We start from the raw sequence: 20,965 nt of genomic DNA on the forward strand, positions 1-20,965 counted from the left end.
AAAAAAAAAGAAAACAAAGAATCATTGCACTTGACTTGAGTACAAGAATGTATGTTTGATGGTGGTATAAATGTCTATTCTGCACAAGGTACAGACAAGTCTTGTGGTAACCAAGCCTGGTTCATTTTAATGAACGTGAGCTTGTCCACGTTGGCTGTGGACAGGCGGATGCGCTTGTCTGTGATGACGCCCCCTGCCGCGCTAAACACATGTTCAGATAATACACTGACTGCAGGGCAGGCCAGCACCTCCAAGGCGTAAAGGTCAAGCTCAGGCCATGTGTCGTTGAAGGGGGCAGACCCGTTATTTAGTACGTGTAGGCGTGTGCACACATGTTGGTGAAATGGAACGTCTTAGCAGGAGGCAGCATATCAGCTGGTGGTGCTGGTTGTTGTGGCGTGCTGACAAAGCTTTTCCAAATTTCGGCCATGCTAACCCTGCCTTCTGAGGTGCTGTTGGTGTCCCAGCTGCATTGGCAACCTCTTCCTCGTCCTCTGCCTTCACCTTGTGCTTTCACTGTGCCCCCGCTGTCAGGTGGGAATGCCACCAGCAGCGCGTCTACCAGCGTGCACTTGTACTCGCGCATCTTAATGATCACACTCCAGTGACGGAATTAAGGATGGTACGTTGTCCTTGTAACGGGGATCCAGCAGCGTGGCCACCCAGTAATCAGCACAAGTTAGAATGTGGGCAACTCGGCGGTCATTGCGGAGACACTGCAGCATGTAATCGCTCATGTGTGCCAGGCTGCCCAGAGGCAATGAAAAGCTGTCCTCTGTGGGAGGTGTATCGTCTGTGTCCTCTGTATCCCCCCATCCATGCACCAGTGATGGCCATGAGCTGGTCTGGGTGCCACCCTGCTGTGAACATGGTTCCTCCTACTGCATCTCCTCCTCATCATCCTCCAGAACTGTGCCCTGGCTGGACAATTGTGTACCTTGGGTTTGTGGGTGCAGGAACCCACCCTCGGAGCCACTTGGGAATGACTGGCCGGAAACCCTATGAAATGATCCCTCTTCCTCCTCCTCCTCCTGTGCCACATCCTCTTCCATCATCGCCATGAGCGTTTTTTCAAGGAGGCATAGAAGTGGGATAGTAACGCTGAGAACGGCATTATCGTCACTGGCCATGTTGGTGGAGTACTCGAAACAGCGCAACACGGAACACAGGTCTCGCTTGGAGGCCCAGTCATTGGTGGTGAAGTGGTGCTGTTCCGCCGAGCGACTCACCCGTGGATGCTGCAGCTGAAACTCCACTATCGCCTGCTGCTGCTCGCACAGTCTGGCCAGCATGTGCAAGGTGGAGTTCCACCTTGTGGGCACGTCGCATATGAGGCGGTGAGCGGGAACGCCGAAAGCGCACACAGACGGCCCGCACTTTATGCAGCAGCTCTGACATGTCGGGGTAATTTTTAAGGAATCTCTGCTCCACCAAATTCATTAAAAGCGCCAGGCAAGGGATGTGCGCCAAACCGGCTAGTCCCAGACCTGCTACGAGATTTTGCCCATTATCGCACACCACCAGGCCGGGCTTGAGGCTGACTGGCACAAACCACTCATCGGTCTGTTGTTCAAGGCCCGTCCACAGCTCCTGCGTGGTGTGGGGTTTGTCCCCCAAACAGATAAGTTTTAAAACTGCCTGCTGTCGTTTACCCCTGGCTGTGCTGAAGTTGGTGGTGAAGGTGTTACGCTGACCGGATGAGGAGCTGGTAGAGGATGAGGAAGCAGAGTAGGAGGAGGAAGCAACAGGAGGCAAACTGAAGTACCCTGCAATCCTCGGTGGTAGAAGGACATGCGCCAAACTGCTATCCGCCTCAGGCCCAGCCACCACTGCATTTACCCAGTGTGCTGTTATGTAGATATAACGGCCCTGACCGTGCTTACTGGTCCACGTATCCGTAGTCAGGTGCACCTTGCCACAGATGGCGTTGCGCAGTGCACACCTGATTTTGTCCCCTACTTGGTTGTGAATGAAAGGGATGGCTCGCCTTGAAAAGTAGTGGCGGCTGGGCACGACGTACTGTGTGACAGCCACCGCCATAAGGCCTTTAAAACTATCCGTCTCCACCAGACGGAATGACAGCATTTAAAAGGCAAGTAATTTAGAAATGCTGGCATTCAGGGCTAGGGATCGCGGGTGGTTAGGGGGGTACTTTCTCTTCCTCTCCAGCGTTTGGGATATGGAGAGGTGAACGCTTCCGTGTGACATTGTGGAGATGCTTGGTGACCCAGGTGTTGGTATTGCTGGAAGATCCTCTGTTTGTGGGGTGCCAGGTGGCACTGTCACTCCAGAGGTGGATGAAGAGGCCGCGACTGCAGCAGAAGAGGAACCAGGAGGAGCCAAAGACCTTTCTTGGTTTTTGAGGTGTCTACTCCACTGCAGCTCGTGCTTTGCACTTAAATGCCTGGTCATGCAGGTTGTGCTCAGGCTGAGAACGTTTATGCCTCGCTTCAGGCTCCGATTGCACAGCGTGCAAACCACTCGTGTCTTGTCGTCAGCACATTGTCTGAATTACTGCGACGCCAGCGAACTCCTTGGAGCTGGCTTTGGTGTGCTCGGTCCCTTGCTGCGGTGGGCAGTAGGAGGCATACTGTCTAGAGGACGGCCGCTCCGCTTTTGCACCCTGCTCCCTCTTCTGCTGTGCTGGTGGCTCTGTGCGACCACCGCCTCTTCCTCCGAACTACATCGGTCACTCGCATGACCTTGATTCCATGTGGGGTCGAGGACCTCATCGTCCTCTACCCAGTCTTTACCCCTGACTTCCTTGTCAGTCTGCACACTTTCGAAAGCCCCAGCAGTTGGCACCTGTGTTTCGTCATCATCCGAGACGTGCTGCGATGGTCCCATGTACTCATCTTGAAAAATAAGTGGTTGGGCATCGGTGCACTCAATCTCTTCCACTTCTGGGGCAGGGCTAGGTGGATGGCTCTGCGAAACCCTGCTAACAGAGTGATCAAAAAGCAGAAGAGACTGCTGCATGACTTGGGGCTCAGACTGCTTGGCTGATTTGCAAGGGGGTGAGGTTAAAGACTGATGGACATCGGCTGCAGGTGCCAACTGTGGTCTTTCAGCATGAGACTGGGTGGGAGAGAATGTGAAGGAACTGGATCCACTGTCAGCAACCCAATCTACTATCGCCTGTACTTGTTCAGGCCTCACCATTCGTAGAGCAGCATAAGGCCCAACCAAATACCGCTGCAGGTTTTGTCGCCTACTTGCACCTGAGGAAGGGGTTTCACTTATGCGTGTAGCTGGCACAGATCGACCACGTCCTCTCCCTGCAACAAGAGCTCCACCAGCACGACCTGGGCCACGTCCCTTATTTGACGCTCTCCTCATATTTTTTAAATTTAGGATCTTGCCCTAAATGGGTGTTTAATTAATAGTACTGTAGAATAGAACGACAGTATGTAAAGGGTGTATCTCACACGGCCTGAATCAGACTAGGCCTCAATAAAAGATTTTTGGCCCAAAATGACTGTATTTCAAATGCCTAATTCAAACCCCTGTATGTATAGGAGGGATCTCACACGCCTGGAACCAGTGTAGGCCTGAAGTAAAGATTTCTTTGCACAAAATGGCTGTATTTCAAATGGCTGAATCAAACCCCTGTATGTATAGGGGGGATCTCACACGCCCTGAATCAGTGTAGGCCTGAAGTAAATATATCTTTGCACAAAATGGCTGTATTTCAAATGCCTAATTCAAACCCCTGTATGTAGAGGTGGTATCTCACAGAGCTTGAACCTCTGTAGGCCTGAATTCAATATTGGTGCACCAAATAGCGGTATTTAAAATCTCTGAATGTAACCCAAATGTATTAAGGGTGTATCTCACAATGACATCTGCATCAAAGGCTGCTAACAATTTTTTTTGTGCCCAAACGACTGTTTAACAACTGAATTTGACAGCAGTATATAAGCCTGTAATTTCACACGTGCTGATGCTGCAAGGCCTGAAAATAGTGTTTTTTGTAAAAAAAAAGTGTTTTTCAAACCCCAGAAAATGATGGGTGTATTTCTAGCTTAAATTGCACACTGATTAATCCAGATGTTGTAGTTTGCCTCCCAAAAAATTGTGATTTGCAATGTCCCAAAAGCTCAGATGCACTGCTGGTGCACTGAGCATGCATAAAATGGCCGCCGCCGCCGCCGCCACCCACCTAATTATAAAAGTTTTATTTTTTTTTGGTCAATGGCCTCAGGGCAGGGTAAAACGATTGTGTCCTGCACCCACACAACTATTTCTAGGTAGATCGCTGAGTTAGATTCTCTCCTATTCTCTCCCTGAAATCACAAGTCCAGCAGCATCCTCTCCCTACACTTGTAACAGCAGAGTGACGTGCAGCGCTACGTGACCCAAGCTTATATAGAGCATGGGTCACATGCTGCAGTTGGCCAATCACAGCCATGCCATTAGTAGGCATTGCTGTGATGGCCTCTTTGGGCAAGTAGTATGACGCTTGTTGATTGGCTGCTGTGCAGCCTTTCAAAAAGCGGCGAACACTGAACCCGAACTTTTACGGAAATGTTCGGGGTCCAAAAATCCTAAAGTTCGGTACGAACCCGAACTTTACAGTTCGGGTTCGCTCAACCCTAGCTATAGCTACTAGAGAGGGGTCGTTGATCCAGGGAGTTATTCTGATTGGAGTCGGGAACACATTTTTTCCTCCTAAAGTGGGGAAAATTTGCTTCTACCTCACAGTTTTTTTTTTTGCCTTCCTCTGGATCAACTTGCAGGATAACAGGCTGAACTGGATGGACAGATGTCTTTTTTCAGCCTTATAAACTATGTTACATCCTATCGGTCATTCCACTTGACTGCAAATAACTGTCCGTTTAGTGTGAATGACACCCCTTTTTCCACATGTCTGGACACCATCTCTTGTGGGAATCTAGTTCTATTTTTTTTGACTTTCACATATAGGCCCCTGTATTTGCAGTTTTACAGGAATGGAGGGTCAAATATAAGAAACAAGCAGTCTCTAGTCTTTGTGGTTACTTATCGGCGCTGCAGATCCACCAAGCGTCGTGGGTAAAGTTCGCTTCACAGTCAAAGTTCCAAAAAATGTTGATTGCGCTGCCTTATGAGTGTAGAGTTCCAATCTCAGACCCTTCTTTCCAATGTTCAGGTTAATCCACTTTGTAGCCAAACAATCAGTTACCAGAGGCTAGTGCACTCACGTACAACAGCACCCTAGAGGGAAGTTATAGCACAAATAGTGAAGTTCCACCAGGTAATTCCGCAATCAGCAGGTTTTATTGTACTTACAAAATATCATAAAATTCAAGTCTAAAAACAAATTGCTTTCATCAAAGATCCACCCAACCCGGGTTTCGCCAATCCAGCTTCGTCAGGGGCGATAGTGTGCACCTTCACAGATGCAGTATTTATTGAGCCATGGTCTCTTCCAAAGACCGCCCATTAATTCTGACTTAATTTCTTCCTCTTTTTTTGGATGTTCAACAGAACTCAAGCAATAGAAATGGTGAATAATAATTCCTAAAGCCCGCTCGGGCCAGCGGAATTTTAAAACAAAATAGAAAAATACATCAACTCAACAGAGCATATAATTCACACGCACTACTAACCCCCTATTCTCCATTCATGAAAAAAGCACGTAGCAGCATTCCGATCACATGACTTCCCAGAGCCTATAACAGCTCACTATATTCAATTCATTCATAATGAACAAGGCATCCAAGAACAGCGGCGATAAACTACACCCCCACCTACAACTTAACCCCTTATACCTTGACAACGCCTCAAAGAAGTCCACCCACTACCCTTGCATAGTGGTCTAAATAGATCCATAGTGACAGCGACACAACCCATAACAATTTCTCTTCATTCCACCAGACACTGCTTCAAATCGAACTCGACGTTGAGTCCCGCTGGTTTCAAGGTTCCTAATTTATATATCCAACCAACTTCCTTGCGGTTGATATTAGCAACAGGATCCCCTCAAATTCCTCTCCACCTTTTCTAAACCACTAAACCTCAAGCCCGCCGGATTTTTACCATGCGCTAGCTTGAAGTGTAGTGGGACACTGTGATCCTCTTTGCCCTTCCTAATGTTCCCTATATGCTCCTGCAGACAGGACTTCAGTTTCCGAAGGGTTCTGCCCACATACTGGAGCCCACAAGGGCACTCCAGCACGTACACAACCCCCATCATCTCACAGGACATTTCGCCTTTGATCTTATACGTCTGCCCTCCTCTCGACACAATTTCCTGCAGTTTTTTTTTCTTTTTGTCCTTTCTGGTGCGGTTCCTGCACACAATACAGAAACAGCACCAAGTGAACTGGTCCCTACTTGGTTTTTTATTTTTCACTATGCAACTGTGTACTAATGCATCTCGCAGGTTTGGTGCTATTTTATATACTACCTTCGGCCGCTCGGGGATAATCTGTCCCAACACTGGGTCATTTTTTTAAATGAACCAGTTTTTCTGCAAGGAGTTCTTTAGTGGTCCTATCTGCGTGTTGTATTGAGTGAGGAAGGTGAATTTAAAATCCAGCATTTTTTTCTCATTAGCTGTTTCCTTCTTTCCATTGTAACTCTTAACCCCCCCATCCCAATCTTCCACTTCTTTCCTGATCTTATTCAGAACCTCAGGGTTGTATCCCTTCTCCTCAAACCTCTCCTGAATCACCATGCTCTGTTCCCTATAATCCTTGACCTCAGTACAGTTACGGCAAACGCGTATAAATTGCCCCTTCGGAATATTTTGTTTCCAAGGGGCATGATCGCAGCTCTGCATATCGATGTAGCTATTCACATCTGTTGGTTTGAAGTAAGTCTTTGTCTTCAGCTGACCTTCCTCTACAAAATTTATTAAATCCAAAAAGTTAATACTCTTGGGGCTCATTTCACTAGTAAATCTTAAATTAAAGGTATCCTGATTTAAACTATTCATAAATTTTTCCAAGCCCCAACGTTCCCCTTCCCACATAAATCAGGCAATCGTCAATAAAGTGTTTCCACACAATCATCGTGCCTCCTTCCTGGGCTGTATTCAAATGGGGATCAATTGCTAATTTTTCCCAGGTCGCCATGTACAAATTAGTGAACTGGGGGCGCATTTCGCCCCCATCGCCGTTCCGGTCAGCTGAAGATAAAAAGTGCCATCAAACCAAAAGCAGTTCAAGATAAATTCCCTCTGCAGCGGTGGCATACACTCATCCTCCTCTAGATAAACCCGAATCGCCTCGATTCCCAGATCTTTGGGAATCACCGTATACAATGAAGTTACATCTGCTGTCGCTAGCCAAAGGTCAGTATGACCCTCCCCAATCTCCTTAATGATATTTAGAACCATACCCGTATCCTTAAGGTAAGATGCTGTTTTCCCTACATATCTTTGTAAAAAATAAATCGACATAATGAGAAAAAAATGCTGGATTTTAAATTCACCTTCCTCAAACAATACAACACGCAGAAAGGACCACTAAAGAACTCCTTGCAGAAAAACTGGTTCATTTAAAAAAAATGACCCAGTGTTGGGACAGATTATCCCCGAGCGGCCGAGGGTAGTATATAAAAGAGCACCAAACCTGCGAGATGCATTAGTACACAGCTGCACAGTGAAAATTAAAAAACCAAGTAGGGACCAGTTCACTTGGTGCGGTTTCTGTACTGTGTGCAGGAACCACACCAAAGAGGACAAAAAGTAAAAAAAATCAGCATGAAATTGTGTCGAGAGGAGTGCAGACGTATAAGATCAAAGGCGAAATGTCCTGTGAGACGATGGGGGTTGTGTACGTGCTGGAGTGCCCTTGTGGGCTCCAGTATGTGGGCAGAACCCTTCAGAAACTGAAGACCCGACTGCAGGAGCATGTAGGGAACATTAGGAAGGGCAAAGAGGATCACAGTGTCCCACTACACTCCAAGCTAGCTCATGGTAAAAATCCGGCGGGCTTGAAGTTTAATAGTTTAGAACAGGTGGAGAGAAATTGGAGGGGAGGGGACCCTGTTGCTAATATCAACCGCAAGGAAGTTGGTTGGATATATAAATTAGGAACCTTGAAACCAGTGGGACTCAACGTCGAGTTCGATTTGAAGCCGTGTCTGGTGGAATGAAGAGAAATTGTTAGGGGTTGTGTCGCTGTCACTATGGACCTATTTAGACCACTATGCAAGGGTAGTGGGTGGACTTCTTTGAGGCGTTGTCAAGGTATAAGGGGTTAAGTTGTAGGTGGGGGGTAGTTTATCGCCGCTGTTCTTGGATGCCTTGTTCATTATGAATGAATTGAATATAGTGAGCTGTTATAGGCTCTGGGAAGTCATGTGATCGGAATGCTGCTACGTGCTTTTTTCATGAATGGAGAATAGGGGGTTAGTAGTGCGTGTGAATTTTATGCTCTGTTGAGTTGATGTATTTTTCTATTTTATTTTAAAATACCGCTGGTCCTTGCGGGCTTTAGGAATCATGTTCACCATTTGTATTGCTTGAGTTCTGTTGAACATCCAAAAAAAGAGGAAGAAAATAAGTCTGAATTAATCGGCGGTCTTTGGAAGAGACCATGGCTCAATAAATACTGCACCTGTGAAGGTGCACACTATCGCCCCTGACGAAGCTGGATTGGCGAAACCCGGGTTTCGTGGATCTTTGATGAAAGCAATTTGTTTTTAGACTTGAAATTTATGATATTTTGTAAGTACAATAAAACCTGCTGATTGCGGAATTACCTGGTGGAACTTCACTATTTGTGCTGTAACTTCCCTCTAGGGTGCTGTTGTACGTGAGTGCACTAGCCTCTGGTAACCGATTGTTTGGCTACAAAGTGGATTGGACAAAAACACAGAAATATAGTGGCAATACTGGAGGAGCTGCTTAACCCCTAACACTGTAGCGTGTTTTTCATTGGGGGAGCAGCCCCACCGCATGTGGACCGCAGCAAACGACTATCCCCAGCAAAAAATGCATACGGTGGAGGATGTCGGCGCTGTCCACATGCACCACAAGGGCATCCTACACAAAACGGTGCATTGTGCGGATGAAAATACAATCATATAAATCACAGAAAAAATGCACCAAACGGATATGCCACTGACTATACTGGCTAGTCATAAATGCAGATATTAAAAGCTGAGACTTTCGCCAATATATTCCTGTCAGGAAATTATCGGAGCCCTTCATGCACCACGTCACGGTCACTCAGCATGGCAAAGGGTCCTACCACTACGCTAACTATGGTGTGAACAAGGTCTTAAGGTGATGTAATCCAGCTCACAGCCAGGCTTCCACGCGAACGCCTAGCAGGACAACTAGTGCACAGTGAACAAAGCCAGACTGTAAGCCACACCCATATCAGACCATGTGATGGAGGTCCCCAGGTGCAAAAGAGTGTTTGAATGCCAGGTAAAGGCACATACACTACATATAAAACAAGACAAAAATACAGAAATATAGTGGCAATACTGGAGGAGCTGCTCAACCCCTAACACTGTAGCGTGTTTTTCATTGGGGGAGCAGCCCCACCACATGTGGACCGCAGCAAATGACTATCCCCAGCAAAAAATGCATACGGTGGAGGATGTCGGCGCGGTCCACATGCACCACAAGGGCATCCTACACAAAACGGTGCATTGTGCGGATGAAAATACAATCATATAAATCACAGAAAAAATGCACCAAACGGATATGCCACTGACTATACTGGCTAGTCATAAATGCAGATATTAAAAGCTGAGACTTTCGCCAATATATTCCTGTCAGGAAAATATCGGAGTCCTTCATGCACCACGTCACAGTCACTCAGCATGGCAAAGGGTCCTACCACTACGCTAACTATGGTGTGAACAAGGTCTTAAGGTGATGTAATCCAGCTCACAGCCAGGCTTCCACACGAACGCCTAGCAGGACAACTAGTGCACAGTGAACAAAGCCAGACTGTAAGCCACACCCATATCAGACCATGTGATGGAGGTCCCCAGGTGCAAAAGAGTGTTTGAATGCCAGGTAAAGGCACCTACACTACATATAAAACAAGACAAGAACACAGAAATATAGTGGCAATACTCAACCCCTAACACGCTACAGTGTTAGGGGTTGAGCAGCTCCTCCAGTATTGCCACTATATTTCTGTGTTTTTGTTTTGTTTTATATGTAGTGTATGTGCCTTTACCTGGCATTCAAACACTCTTTTGCACCTGGGGACCTCCATCACATGGTCTGATATGGGTGTGGCTTACAGTCTGGCTTTGTTCACTGTGCACTAGTTGTCCTGCTAGGCGTTCGTGTGGAAGCCTGGCTGTGAGCTGGATTACATCACCTTAAGACCTTGTTCACACCATAGTTAGCGTGGTGGTAGGACCCTTTGCCATGCTGAGTGACCGTGACGTGGTGCATGAAGGGCTCCGATATTTTCCTGACAGGAATATATTGGCGAAAGTCTCAGCTTTTAATATCTGCATTTATGACTAGCCAGTATAGTCAGTGGCATATCCGTTTGGTGCATTTTTTCTGTGATTTACAAGGTGGATTGACCTGAACATTGGAGAGAGGAATGGAGGGTCCCCATACCGATCACAGGCAGGGTGAAATACATATTTATATTTTTTTATGTCCTCTCACCAAACATTTGTGTTTAGAGAAGAATATATATATATATATATATATATATATATAAATAAATATATAAAATTGGACTAATGTGACGCACAGGAGTGACACACAAACCACTACTAAAGGTGCACGCGGTCTAAGAGGGATCACCCTTCCTCTCAAATAGTTAAATAAAATATCATAGGTAACCAGGCACACTCAATATATTTGGATCATAAGGAATTTATTATATACATAAAATCATAACACCATATTATATATCTAAAATAGTTGAAGTAGATATCCTAAAAATAACACTAAATACACAGATAATAAAAGGTGATCTTGAATAAATAGAACAATGCAGTAAATAAATATTATAAATATTCCTCCAGTGTTAAAAAGAACAGGATTGTCCTTTCAATAAGTCACATGTGTAGCAGCGTCCCGCTATACTTACAAGTCAGCGGAGTCCCACTGAACTGTTTTAAATGTTGCTTCTTATTAGTACAGTTTCTTCTTGTCGTCCTGGTTGGAAAGTCCTTACTGTGCCCATGCAATACCCTTACTGTCGCTCTGGATGCCTCTCGTGTGTAAAGGAGACCGGCGTCCTGCAAGCTCTTCTCCGTCCGACCTCTGCGCTGGTGGCTGTTTGCTCGTGTTCACCGCTGTTGAATTTCGTGGTGGAGCAGTAACTTTCCACTCCTCGCGCACCGGACTGATTTATTGTGGGTAAGTTAACACGGATGGTTTGTATCCAATAGTGTTCCTGGGCAAGGATCCCCCAGGAACGCTATTGGATACAAACCATCCGTGTGTTAACTTACCCACAAGAAATCATATAAATTATATATATATATATATATATATATATATATATATAGATAGAAGGAAAATGGCGGCACTGGCTATAAATAAGTAAAATAGGGTGCACGTTCCTAGGGAATAGACTTCTTACCCCGCAATAAAATCCAGAAAATGGACGGCACTCCAGTTAGATGAAAAATTCGGTGATACCTTTATTCAACCATCCGGTGCAACAATTCGGCTCTAAATGAGCCTTTTTCAAGCAGAGATACAATGTGAATGAAAACAGACATTCCAATGCACAGACGCGGCGTAACACTCATCACGGACTTACAACATCATCAAAACTTGCCGACATCATCGCGTCATCAAGACGCCATTTTCTGGATTTTATTGCGGGTAAGAAGTCTATTCCCTAGGAACGTGCACCCTATTTTACTTATTTATAGCCAGTGCCGCCATTTTTCTTCTACATATCCTGGCCTATTGGCTGAACACGGCCTACAGCTTTTTCTGGACTTTGTTTGTTTTCTATTATCATTTTTACCATGTCTACTACTGAATCTATTTCAACCAACGGTTGTGTGTACACAGCTGAAGACACAGAGTGCATCCTGCGTGACATTGGAGGAGATGCCACCTTCCTCAATACCCCTTCCACCAAAGAGTTAAAACGTAAATTTGAAAATGTTTCCAAGTGCATGGTATCCCTTCGTCTTCATATGATGACACTTGGCGAGTACTACAAGACACAAAAAATCCCAAGAGGGATGCGGTCCAATATACGGCCTAATTTGTTTTACAGCAATTCTACATTTTGTAAGAAATTTGAGGCATTGTCCAATCGTTATTCTCTTGATTTTTATTTTATTCAACATTGAGTTTTTGCAGCATGAACTTACTAATTTAAACAGTGAAATACGTGATATTGAGACCAATCTCCAGTCCCTTTTGTCTGCTGATGATTTATCCAAATATTTGGAGGACATTTCTACACAAATGAAGCTTTTCCAAACCGACTCTGAGGAGAATAAGAGAATCAAGTGGTGCAGAGACACCGAAGATTACAAAAAGGGCAACATCTACAACTGGCAGTCGGATAGGCAGTTTAACCCACAACCAAGAGATGTCAGAAAGAAAAGGAAAGTAACACAGTCATCTTCTAGTGGTGAACAGGTCTCTTTTTTAGACAGGGTCCCACAGATACCAGAGAGACGCGGCGACGCATCAGACGAGGTGGCCGCAGACACAGAGGGCACAGGCAGGCTGCGCAGCAACAAGGCTCGGCCTGTGATATCCAAAATCAATTTGGTGAAGAAAAAGTAACTGTTGTTAATCTGTCTTCCCAGGACTTGACCCCCCTGCAAGTGAGTGTTTTATCAAAAGGTTTTTCGTTTTGTCCCAGTTCCACTGTGAACTGGTTTGAATTGGAATCTAGTCTGTTTTCGTTTTTCCGCTGCATTAAATTAAAAGTTTGGTTTCACAACAGGATTGGTGTTGAGTGACCCCAGACTAGTGAGTTCACTCTAAACTCTCTCAATCTATTTCAGAGGAGCAATTTTTTACCCAACATCAATGAACCAGCCATAGAAGCTTACATCAGTGCTGTCCGACGGGGATTGTCTGAGCTCCGGTCTTCCGTTCAGGGAGATTTGAAGTTCAGACGCCCTAATCTGACTAGCGCTGAGGTTGAGGCCCTAGACGCACTTAGATCTGACCCCTCCCTTGTCTTGAAACCAGCAGACAAGGGTGGGGCGGTCGTAGTTATGGACACCTACAAATATGTCAATGAGATCATGTGGCAACTTGGGGATCCACAGGTGTATAGAGTCTTGGATTCTGACCCCAGATTTAAAATAGCTGCTATCATACGCAGATGTCTGTGAGATGCTGTGGTTGCTGGTATTATCGATGGGGGTCTGTGTGAATTCTTGAGGTGGCACATCCAGTCACTCCAGTGTTTTATGTGCTGCCCAAGATTCACAAGACCCTCATCGATCCCCCGGGACGTCCAATAGTCTCGGGGTCTGATTCCATCTCCAGCAACATAGCGATCTTTCTGGACAAAACATTGCGGGAATTTTCCATTGGGGGGTCCTCTTATATACAAGACACTACTGATTTTCTTGTTAAATTACAGAACATTGATGTGTCGCATGATTCCTCCTTGACATTAGCATCATTTGATGTAACTTCGTTGTACACATCCATAGTACATGAAAGTGGCATCCAGGCAGTTAGGAAAATGTTATTGACATCCACATATACTCCTCAAGCTTCTGAGTTCATTATCACCTTACTTGATATTGTTCTTCGCCATAATTATTTTCTTTTTCAAGATGCATTTTATTTGCAGCTGCGTGGTGTGGCCATGGGGTCTCACGTGGCCCCCACGTATGCAAATATTTTTATGCAGTGTTTTGAGGAGGATGTCGTCTTTCTATCCCACCACTTCAGACATGTGCTGAGGTGGTGGCGATATATTGATGACATCTTCCTCATATGGACTGGCAGCGAGGAGGAGTTAATTGATTTCCATGGCTTTTTAAATAGCCACGACTCCAGTCTGCAATTCACACTTGTCCATTCGAAGACTGACATTCAATTTTTGGACACTAAGGTCACACTCTGTGGGGGTGAGTTGCATACAGAGTTATATATCAAGCCCACTGACACCAATACTCTTTTGTGCTACAATAGCTCTCACCCTAGGAGAATGGTTGAGTCATTGCCATTCTCCCAGTTTCTTAGGGTGAAACGTATTGTGTCTGATGACCACTTGTCTGATGTTACCCTTGAATCCATGGCCCATAGGTTTTGTAGTAGGGGTTACCCGAAACGATTATTGAATGAGCACATGGACAAGGTTCGTGTGTTGAACCGTGATGAATTACTGTCACAGCGCAACTGACAGAATTCCGTTTGTGTCTATATACAGTGAACTGAGCCCTCAGATCAATAGAGTACTTAGGAGACATTGGGACCTCTTGGGCTCTTGTTTTAAGGGTATCCCGGAGTTCCAGTGTCCACCACTTTTCTCCTATCGGCGCTCAAGAAATTTACGGGACCAGTTGGTCAGAGCCGACATAGGTCCCAAGGTGTCCTTGAAACAGACTACTTTGACACAACCCGGCTTGGGTTGTTTCCCCTGCTTGGGTTGTGTCAATTGTAGATACATCAGAAAAGGGAAGGCTTTTGTGCATCCAAGTACAGGTGCATCATATGATATTCCGTTTCACCTCACATGCAACTCCAGTTATGTCATCTATGTTTTATCCTGCCCGTGTAACTTGATGTATGTGGGTGAAACGACGACGGACCTCAAGACACGGTTAAACAACCACCGTCTGAGTATTAGGAAAAAACGTTTGGATTTACCAGTATCCAAGCATTTCTCTGAGGCCAAACACAAGGAGAGTGATCTGAGATGCTGGATTCTCGATCACATACCCCAGCCCAGACGTGGGGGCGACAGGTCCAAGATACTTCAACGTCGGGAACTGAGCTGGATCCATAGACTGGACAGCCTAAAACCCAAAGGCTTGAATATTGAGTTCTATTTTGGTGATGTGGTATGAGGGGTGGTTTGCCTTTAATGATCATCGGGTTAATGTCCTGTGTCTTGTGTACACACTATGAGATTATTAACATCTGTTTCAAGATTTTTCTGAAAAATATATATTCATATACTTTTCTGTTTTATTCCTAGATCACTTTTTAATACTTCACCACATTCAGCACTTCTTTGGGCATGAGCAAGTGGAAGAATTGGACACAGCATCATATGCAGGAGCTTCATTTCCATGGGCTATGTGTTATTATTTTTTATTGTACTTTTTATATATATTTATTCATATTACCAGAACTGGCGAACATCCTGGGACTTGCACATATATACACATGTTTTGTTATACTAGCTTGCGGCGATATAGCCCAGATTTTTCTTTCTCGGCTGGTTGGATTTGCCCCCTGTGGCATCTGTATACCTGGAGAGGAGAGCCCTCTTGAGTGAAGGTTGCGGTACGACACCCATGGTATGTACCTGTTTTCACACTGCGGTTTCCGTGTGTGTCCAGGGTTGATACTTGGGTATGGTATGTTGACACACTGGTCTACCATGTTGTCACTACCTGTCTTGACCGCTACACTCTGGTCTCATACAGGTTTGATGCTTAAATATACCTCAGTATGTTGTCACACAGGTTAGGGGCATTTCTCCAGTATCCAAGATGGCGCTCTGTAACATAGATCGACACTGGGCATGCGCCGTGATAAGCCAAGGGTGTCTTGATGACGCGATGATGTCGGCAAGTTTTGATGATGTTGTAAGTCCGTGATGGGTGTTACGCCGCGTCTGTGCATTGGAATGTATACAACGCCGAATAGCCACATGGAATATGTCTCCAGCTGATGTCTGGTAGTCGCTGCTCTGCCCCTTATACACATGTGGTACCGGACACACACATCGATTAATCCTGTGCGCCCGATCGATAAGCGTGTCTCTAGATCCACATGAAATATGGTATTTATTAATGCACTTGTATTATGTAATTATGGGACATACATGTTCCTTTTACTCATTGTTCCGCAGTTCTCCATATGTTATTATGACACTGATATGTTTTGTGAACACACCCGGTGTGGGATGTGTCTAAGATTTGCTCACATTTTTTTGCAATTGTGCAGACACACCCAGAGATGGGTGTGTCTTTGTTAATTGATTCACCTATAAGTCTGTTTTCATTCACAATGTATCTCTGCTTGAAAAAGGCTCATTTAGAGCCGAAACGTTGCAGCGGATGGTTGAATAAAGGTATCACCGAATTTTTCATCTAACTGGAGTGCCGTCCATTTTCTGGATTATATATATATATATATATATATATATATATATATATGTATATATGTATGTATATATATATATATATATATATATACACACACACACACACACACTGCTCAAAAAAATAAAGGGAACACAAAAATAACACATCCTAGATCTGAGTTAATTAAATATTCTTCTGAAATACTTTGTTCTTTACATAGTTGAATGTGCTGACAACAAAATCACACAAAAATAAAAAAATGGAAATCAAATTTTTCAACCCATGGAGGTCTGGATTTGGAGTCACACTCAAAATTAAAGTGGAAAAACACACTACAGGCTGATCCAACTTTGATGTAATGTCCTTAAAACAAGTCAAAATGAGGCTCAGTAGTGTGTGTGGCCTCCACGTGCCTGTATGACCTCCCTACAACGCCTGTGCATGCTCCTGATGAGGTGGTAGACGGTCTCCTGAGGGATCTCCTCCCAGACCTGGACTAAAGCATCTGCCAACTCCTGGACAGTCTGTGGTGCAACGTGACGTTGGTGGATAGAGCGAGACATGATGTCCCAGATGTGCTCAATTGGATTCAGGTCTGGGGAACGGGCGGGCCAGTCCATAGCATCAATGCCTTCGTCTTGCAGGAACTGCTGACACACTCCAGCCACATGAGGTCTAGCATTGTCTTGCATTAGGAGGAACCCAGGGCCAACCGCACCAGCATATGGTCTCACAAGGGGTCTGAGGATCTCATCTCGGCACCTAATGGCAGTCAGGCTACCTCTGGCGAGCACATGGAGGGCTGTGCGGCCCTCCAAAGAAATGCCACCCCACACCATTACTGACCCAATGCCAAACCGGTCATGCTGGAGGATGTTGCAGGCAGCAGAACGTTCTCCACGGCGTCTCCAGACTCTGTCACATGTGCTCAGTGTGAACCTGCTTTCATCTGTGAAGAGCACAGGGCGCCAGTGGCGAATTTGCCAATCTTGGTGTTCTCTGGCAAATGCCAAACGTCCTGCACGGTGTTGGGCTGTAAGCACAACCCCCACCTGTGGACGTCGGGCCCTCATATCACCCTCATGGAGTCTGTTTCTGACCGTTTGAGCAGACACATGCACATTTGTGGCCTGCTGGAGGTCATTTTGCAGGGCTCTGGCAGTGCTCCTCCTGTTCCTCCTTGCACAAAGGCGGAGGTAGCGGTCCTGCTGCTGGGTTGTTGCCCTCCTACGGCCTCCTCCACTTCTCCTGATGTACTGGCCTGTCTCCTGGTAGTGCCTCCATGCTCTGGACACTACGCTGACAGACACAGCAAACCTTCTTGCCACAGCTCGCATTGATGTGCCATCCTGGATAAGCTGCACTACCTGAGCCACTTGTGTGGGTTGTAGACTCCGTCTCATGTTACCACTAGAGTGAAAGCACCGCCAGCATTCAAAAGTGACCAAAACATCAGCCAGGAAGCATAGGAACTGAGAAGTGGTCTGTGGTTACCACCTGCAGAACCACTCCTTTATTGGGGGTGTCTTGCTAATTGCCTATAATTTCCACCTGTTGTCTATTCCATTTGCACAACAGCATGTGAAATTGATTGTCACTCAGTGTTGCTTCCTAAGTGGACAGTTTGATTTCACAGAAGTGTGATTGACTTGGAGTTACATTGTGTTGTTTAAGTGTTCCCTTTATTTTTTTGAGCAGTGTATAGACACACACACACACACTTTAGTTTCACTTTTAACTGGATCTGTCCTTTGATTACCAATATTCATTTAATACAGGCCACCTCTGGTAACTGAAAGCAAGGTGCTGTTTTATCTCCCTGTAAAAAGAAGTATCTGAAGGAATGAAGCCAGTTAGTGACCAGCATAAAAACTGTGAGGATTTGCTCTGGTAGGAAGGGTAAGCAGATGCAGTACAGAGGCAAAACAAGTTTGTAAATCAAACTATCAGTGTTTATTCATACAAAAGGCAAATGAAAAATGACTTATTACAGTCTTGGTGTTAATTCACACAATGAAAAGTCCATAGAACAGACACGTCACCTTTCTAGCCGTTTTATCCCCAGCAGTTCACAGCAGGCTTTAGGGGGCCTGTTTCCCAGCGTGCAGCCCTCATGCGGCTCTCAGCTTTCCAGCACAGCACCACGCTTCAGATCCCAAAACAGAGACTCAGATTCTGAGCCCAGCTGCCTATTTAAAGGACAGCCAGGTGCTGCCAAAACGCGGACCAGCACTTAAACTCCGGTCCGGTATTTGATCTCACCTGGCTGGAAATCAGCCCAGCCGCCCATGTTGGGAGGAAAATACCTGCCTTCCCAAACAAAACTCCTTGCTTTGTCACAAAACACATAAGGGAGGTCATTAACGGGCTAAGCATGAAGATGGCTTCTCTTATATGTGGGTTTTTTGATGATTAACAAGAGATGATTTATGGGTGAAACACATATCACATTCTGAACATGAAAATGGCTTCTCTCCTGTGTGAATTCTCTGATGTACAACAAGATCTGATTTATAGTTAAAACATTTCCCACATTCTGAACATGAAAACGGCTTCTCTCCTGTGTGAATTCTCTGATGCATAACAAGATGTGATTTACGGTTAAAACATTTCCCACATTCTGAACATGAAAACGGCTTCTCTCCTGTGTGAATTCTCTGATGTATAACAACACGTGATTTACGGTTAAAACATTTCCCACATTCTGAACATGAAAACGGCTTCTCTCCTGTGTGATTTCTCTGATGTATAACAAGGTATGATTTACTCTTAAAACATTTCCCACATTCTGAACATAAAAATGGCTTCTCTCCTGTGTGAATTCTCTGATGTATAACAAGATCTGATTTATTGTTAAAACATTTCCCACATTCTGAACATGAAAATGGCTTCTCTCCTGTGTGATTTCTCTGATGTATAACAAGATGTGATTTACGGTTAAAACATTTCCCACATTCTAAACATAGAAATAGCTTCTTTCCTGTGTGAATTCTCTGATGTCTAACAAAATCTGATTTATGGTTAAAACATTTCCCACATTCTGAACATGAAAATGGCTTCTCTCCTGTGTGAATTCTCTGATGTATAACAAGATCTGATTCATTGTAAAAACATTTCCCACATTCTGAACATAAAAATGGCTTCTCTCCTGTGTGAATTCTCTGATGTATAACAAGGTATGATTTACGGTTAAAACATTTCTCACATTCTGAACATGAAAATGGTTTCTCTCCTGTGTGAATTCTCTGATGTCTAACAAGATGTGATTTATGGTTAAAACATTTCCCACATTCTGAACATGAAAATGGCTTCCCTCTTACGTGAGCTGTTCGATCTTTAACACCTTTTCTGTTACTTTTATTCTGTGTTTCAGTCTGTGATGAATCAGAAGATCGGACCTGTTTAAAAGGATCAAATAATGCATTGTTGCTGTGATTGGATGAGGGTATATCTTGCATATTGGCATGCTCTTCAAATGCATCTCGTGTGATACCACAATCATCTACTTCAATACCTGAAGATACCAGAAGTTTCTCTGAGTTCCTGGTACAGTCATCTGCCAAGAATAAAACACATTTTATTATTGATGAATAATATACCATAAAATTGTATTAAAATTTTATAACCTTTCCATATAAAAAAATCCACAAAAAAGAACAAGGCATGGCGTAAAATTCAAGAATGAATTTACTAAAACTGTGGTGGCCAAACAGACCACAGTCTAATAGTAGATCAAGGAGAATAACTAGGCCAGGTTGGCCTCCACTTTGATCAACTTCAATGCAACCCCCACCCAATCAGTCATTTATAAATAAAACATTTCCTAGCGCTGAATGTCCTCTTAGTGCCCCACACAATAGTTATCTCCCCTCAGTCTCTCTTTGACAGTGGAATTCCCCCTTAGTGCCCTCTTCACAGTAATGATGCTACCTAAGGGCCCTTGCAGACGAGCGTTGGTCACGCTGCGAGTCCGCAGCTCAGCTCCCGGCATGACCTCCCCGCACTGATGGGGTTGCATAGCATTATATTGATTTATGATGCTATGTAACCCTTACAGTTCTGGAATGTATTGGAAAACACTGGCAGCATTATGGGAGAGAGAGGTTGTCTTTAACGAGGAAATGGAACAATGGACCTCGTCCATATTATTATGGATGAGGTTCATTGATGACATTTTCATTCTATGGAAGGGCACAAAGGAGAGTTTCTTGGACTTTGTATAAAGATTGAACATTAACTCCCTGGGTCTGTTTTTTACATCAGAAATTGATGACAAACGGATCACCTTTTTGGATCTTGCAATTGAGATTGACCCCTCTGGCTATATCAAAACAAAGGTGTTTCGAAAACCAACGGCCACTAATGCCCTCTTGAGATGGGAGAGTGGACATCCTTACCCACTCAAGAGGGGCAGTCCTAAGGGACAATACCTTAGAATGAGACGCAATTGTTCTCAATGGTCTGACTTTAAGGCCTCGGCTGATGACCTTAAAAAACGGTTTACAGAAAAGGGTTATCCGAAACCTATTTTGAAGGAAGCATACCAACATGCAGCAGCATGCAATAGAGAACAACTTCTGCATCCTAGAAATAGAACAGCCAATGACGCACAGATACGGATAATTGGCACTTTTGACACAGCAAGTAGTGAGATACGTGCGTTGCTTACTGAGTATTGGGATATTTTAAAAACTGATCCGGATGTTGGTCATCTAGTAGGCAGTCGCCCCATGATCACATACCGACGTGGGGGTAATATCAGGGACAAACTGGTTAACAG

At 44.7% G+C, this 20,965-nt stretch overlaps 1 protein-coding gene across 1 annotated transcript in view; it reads right to left on the minus strand.

Moving 5' to 3' along the window:
* Nucleotides 1-20,965, minus strand: part of LOC121003515 — a gene marked incomplete at its 5' end in the record, with an annotated part of 1,598,977 nt that overhangs the window by 720,012 nt on the left and 858,000 nt on the right. The window contains 1 exon segment of the mRNA XM_040435417.1: nucleotides 18,582-19,437. Within this exon segment, the coding sequence (XP_040291351.1) occupies nucleotides 18,582-19,437 (856 nt within the window).

Source organism: Bufo bufo, chromosome 6 (genome assembly GCF_905171765.1).
Source record: "Bufo bufo chromosome 6, aBufBuf1.1, whole genome shotgun sequence".
Lineage (NCBI taxonomy): Eukaryota > Metazoa > Chordata > Amphibia > Anura > Bufonidae > Bufo > Bufo bufo.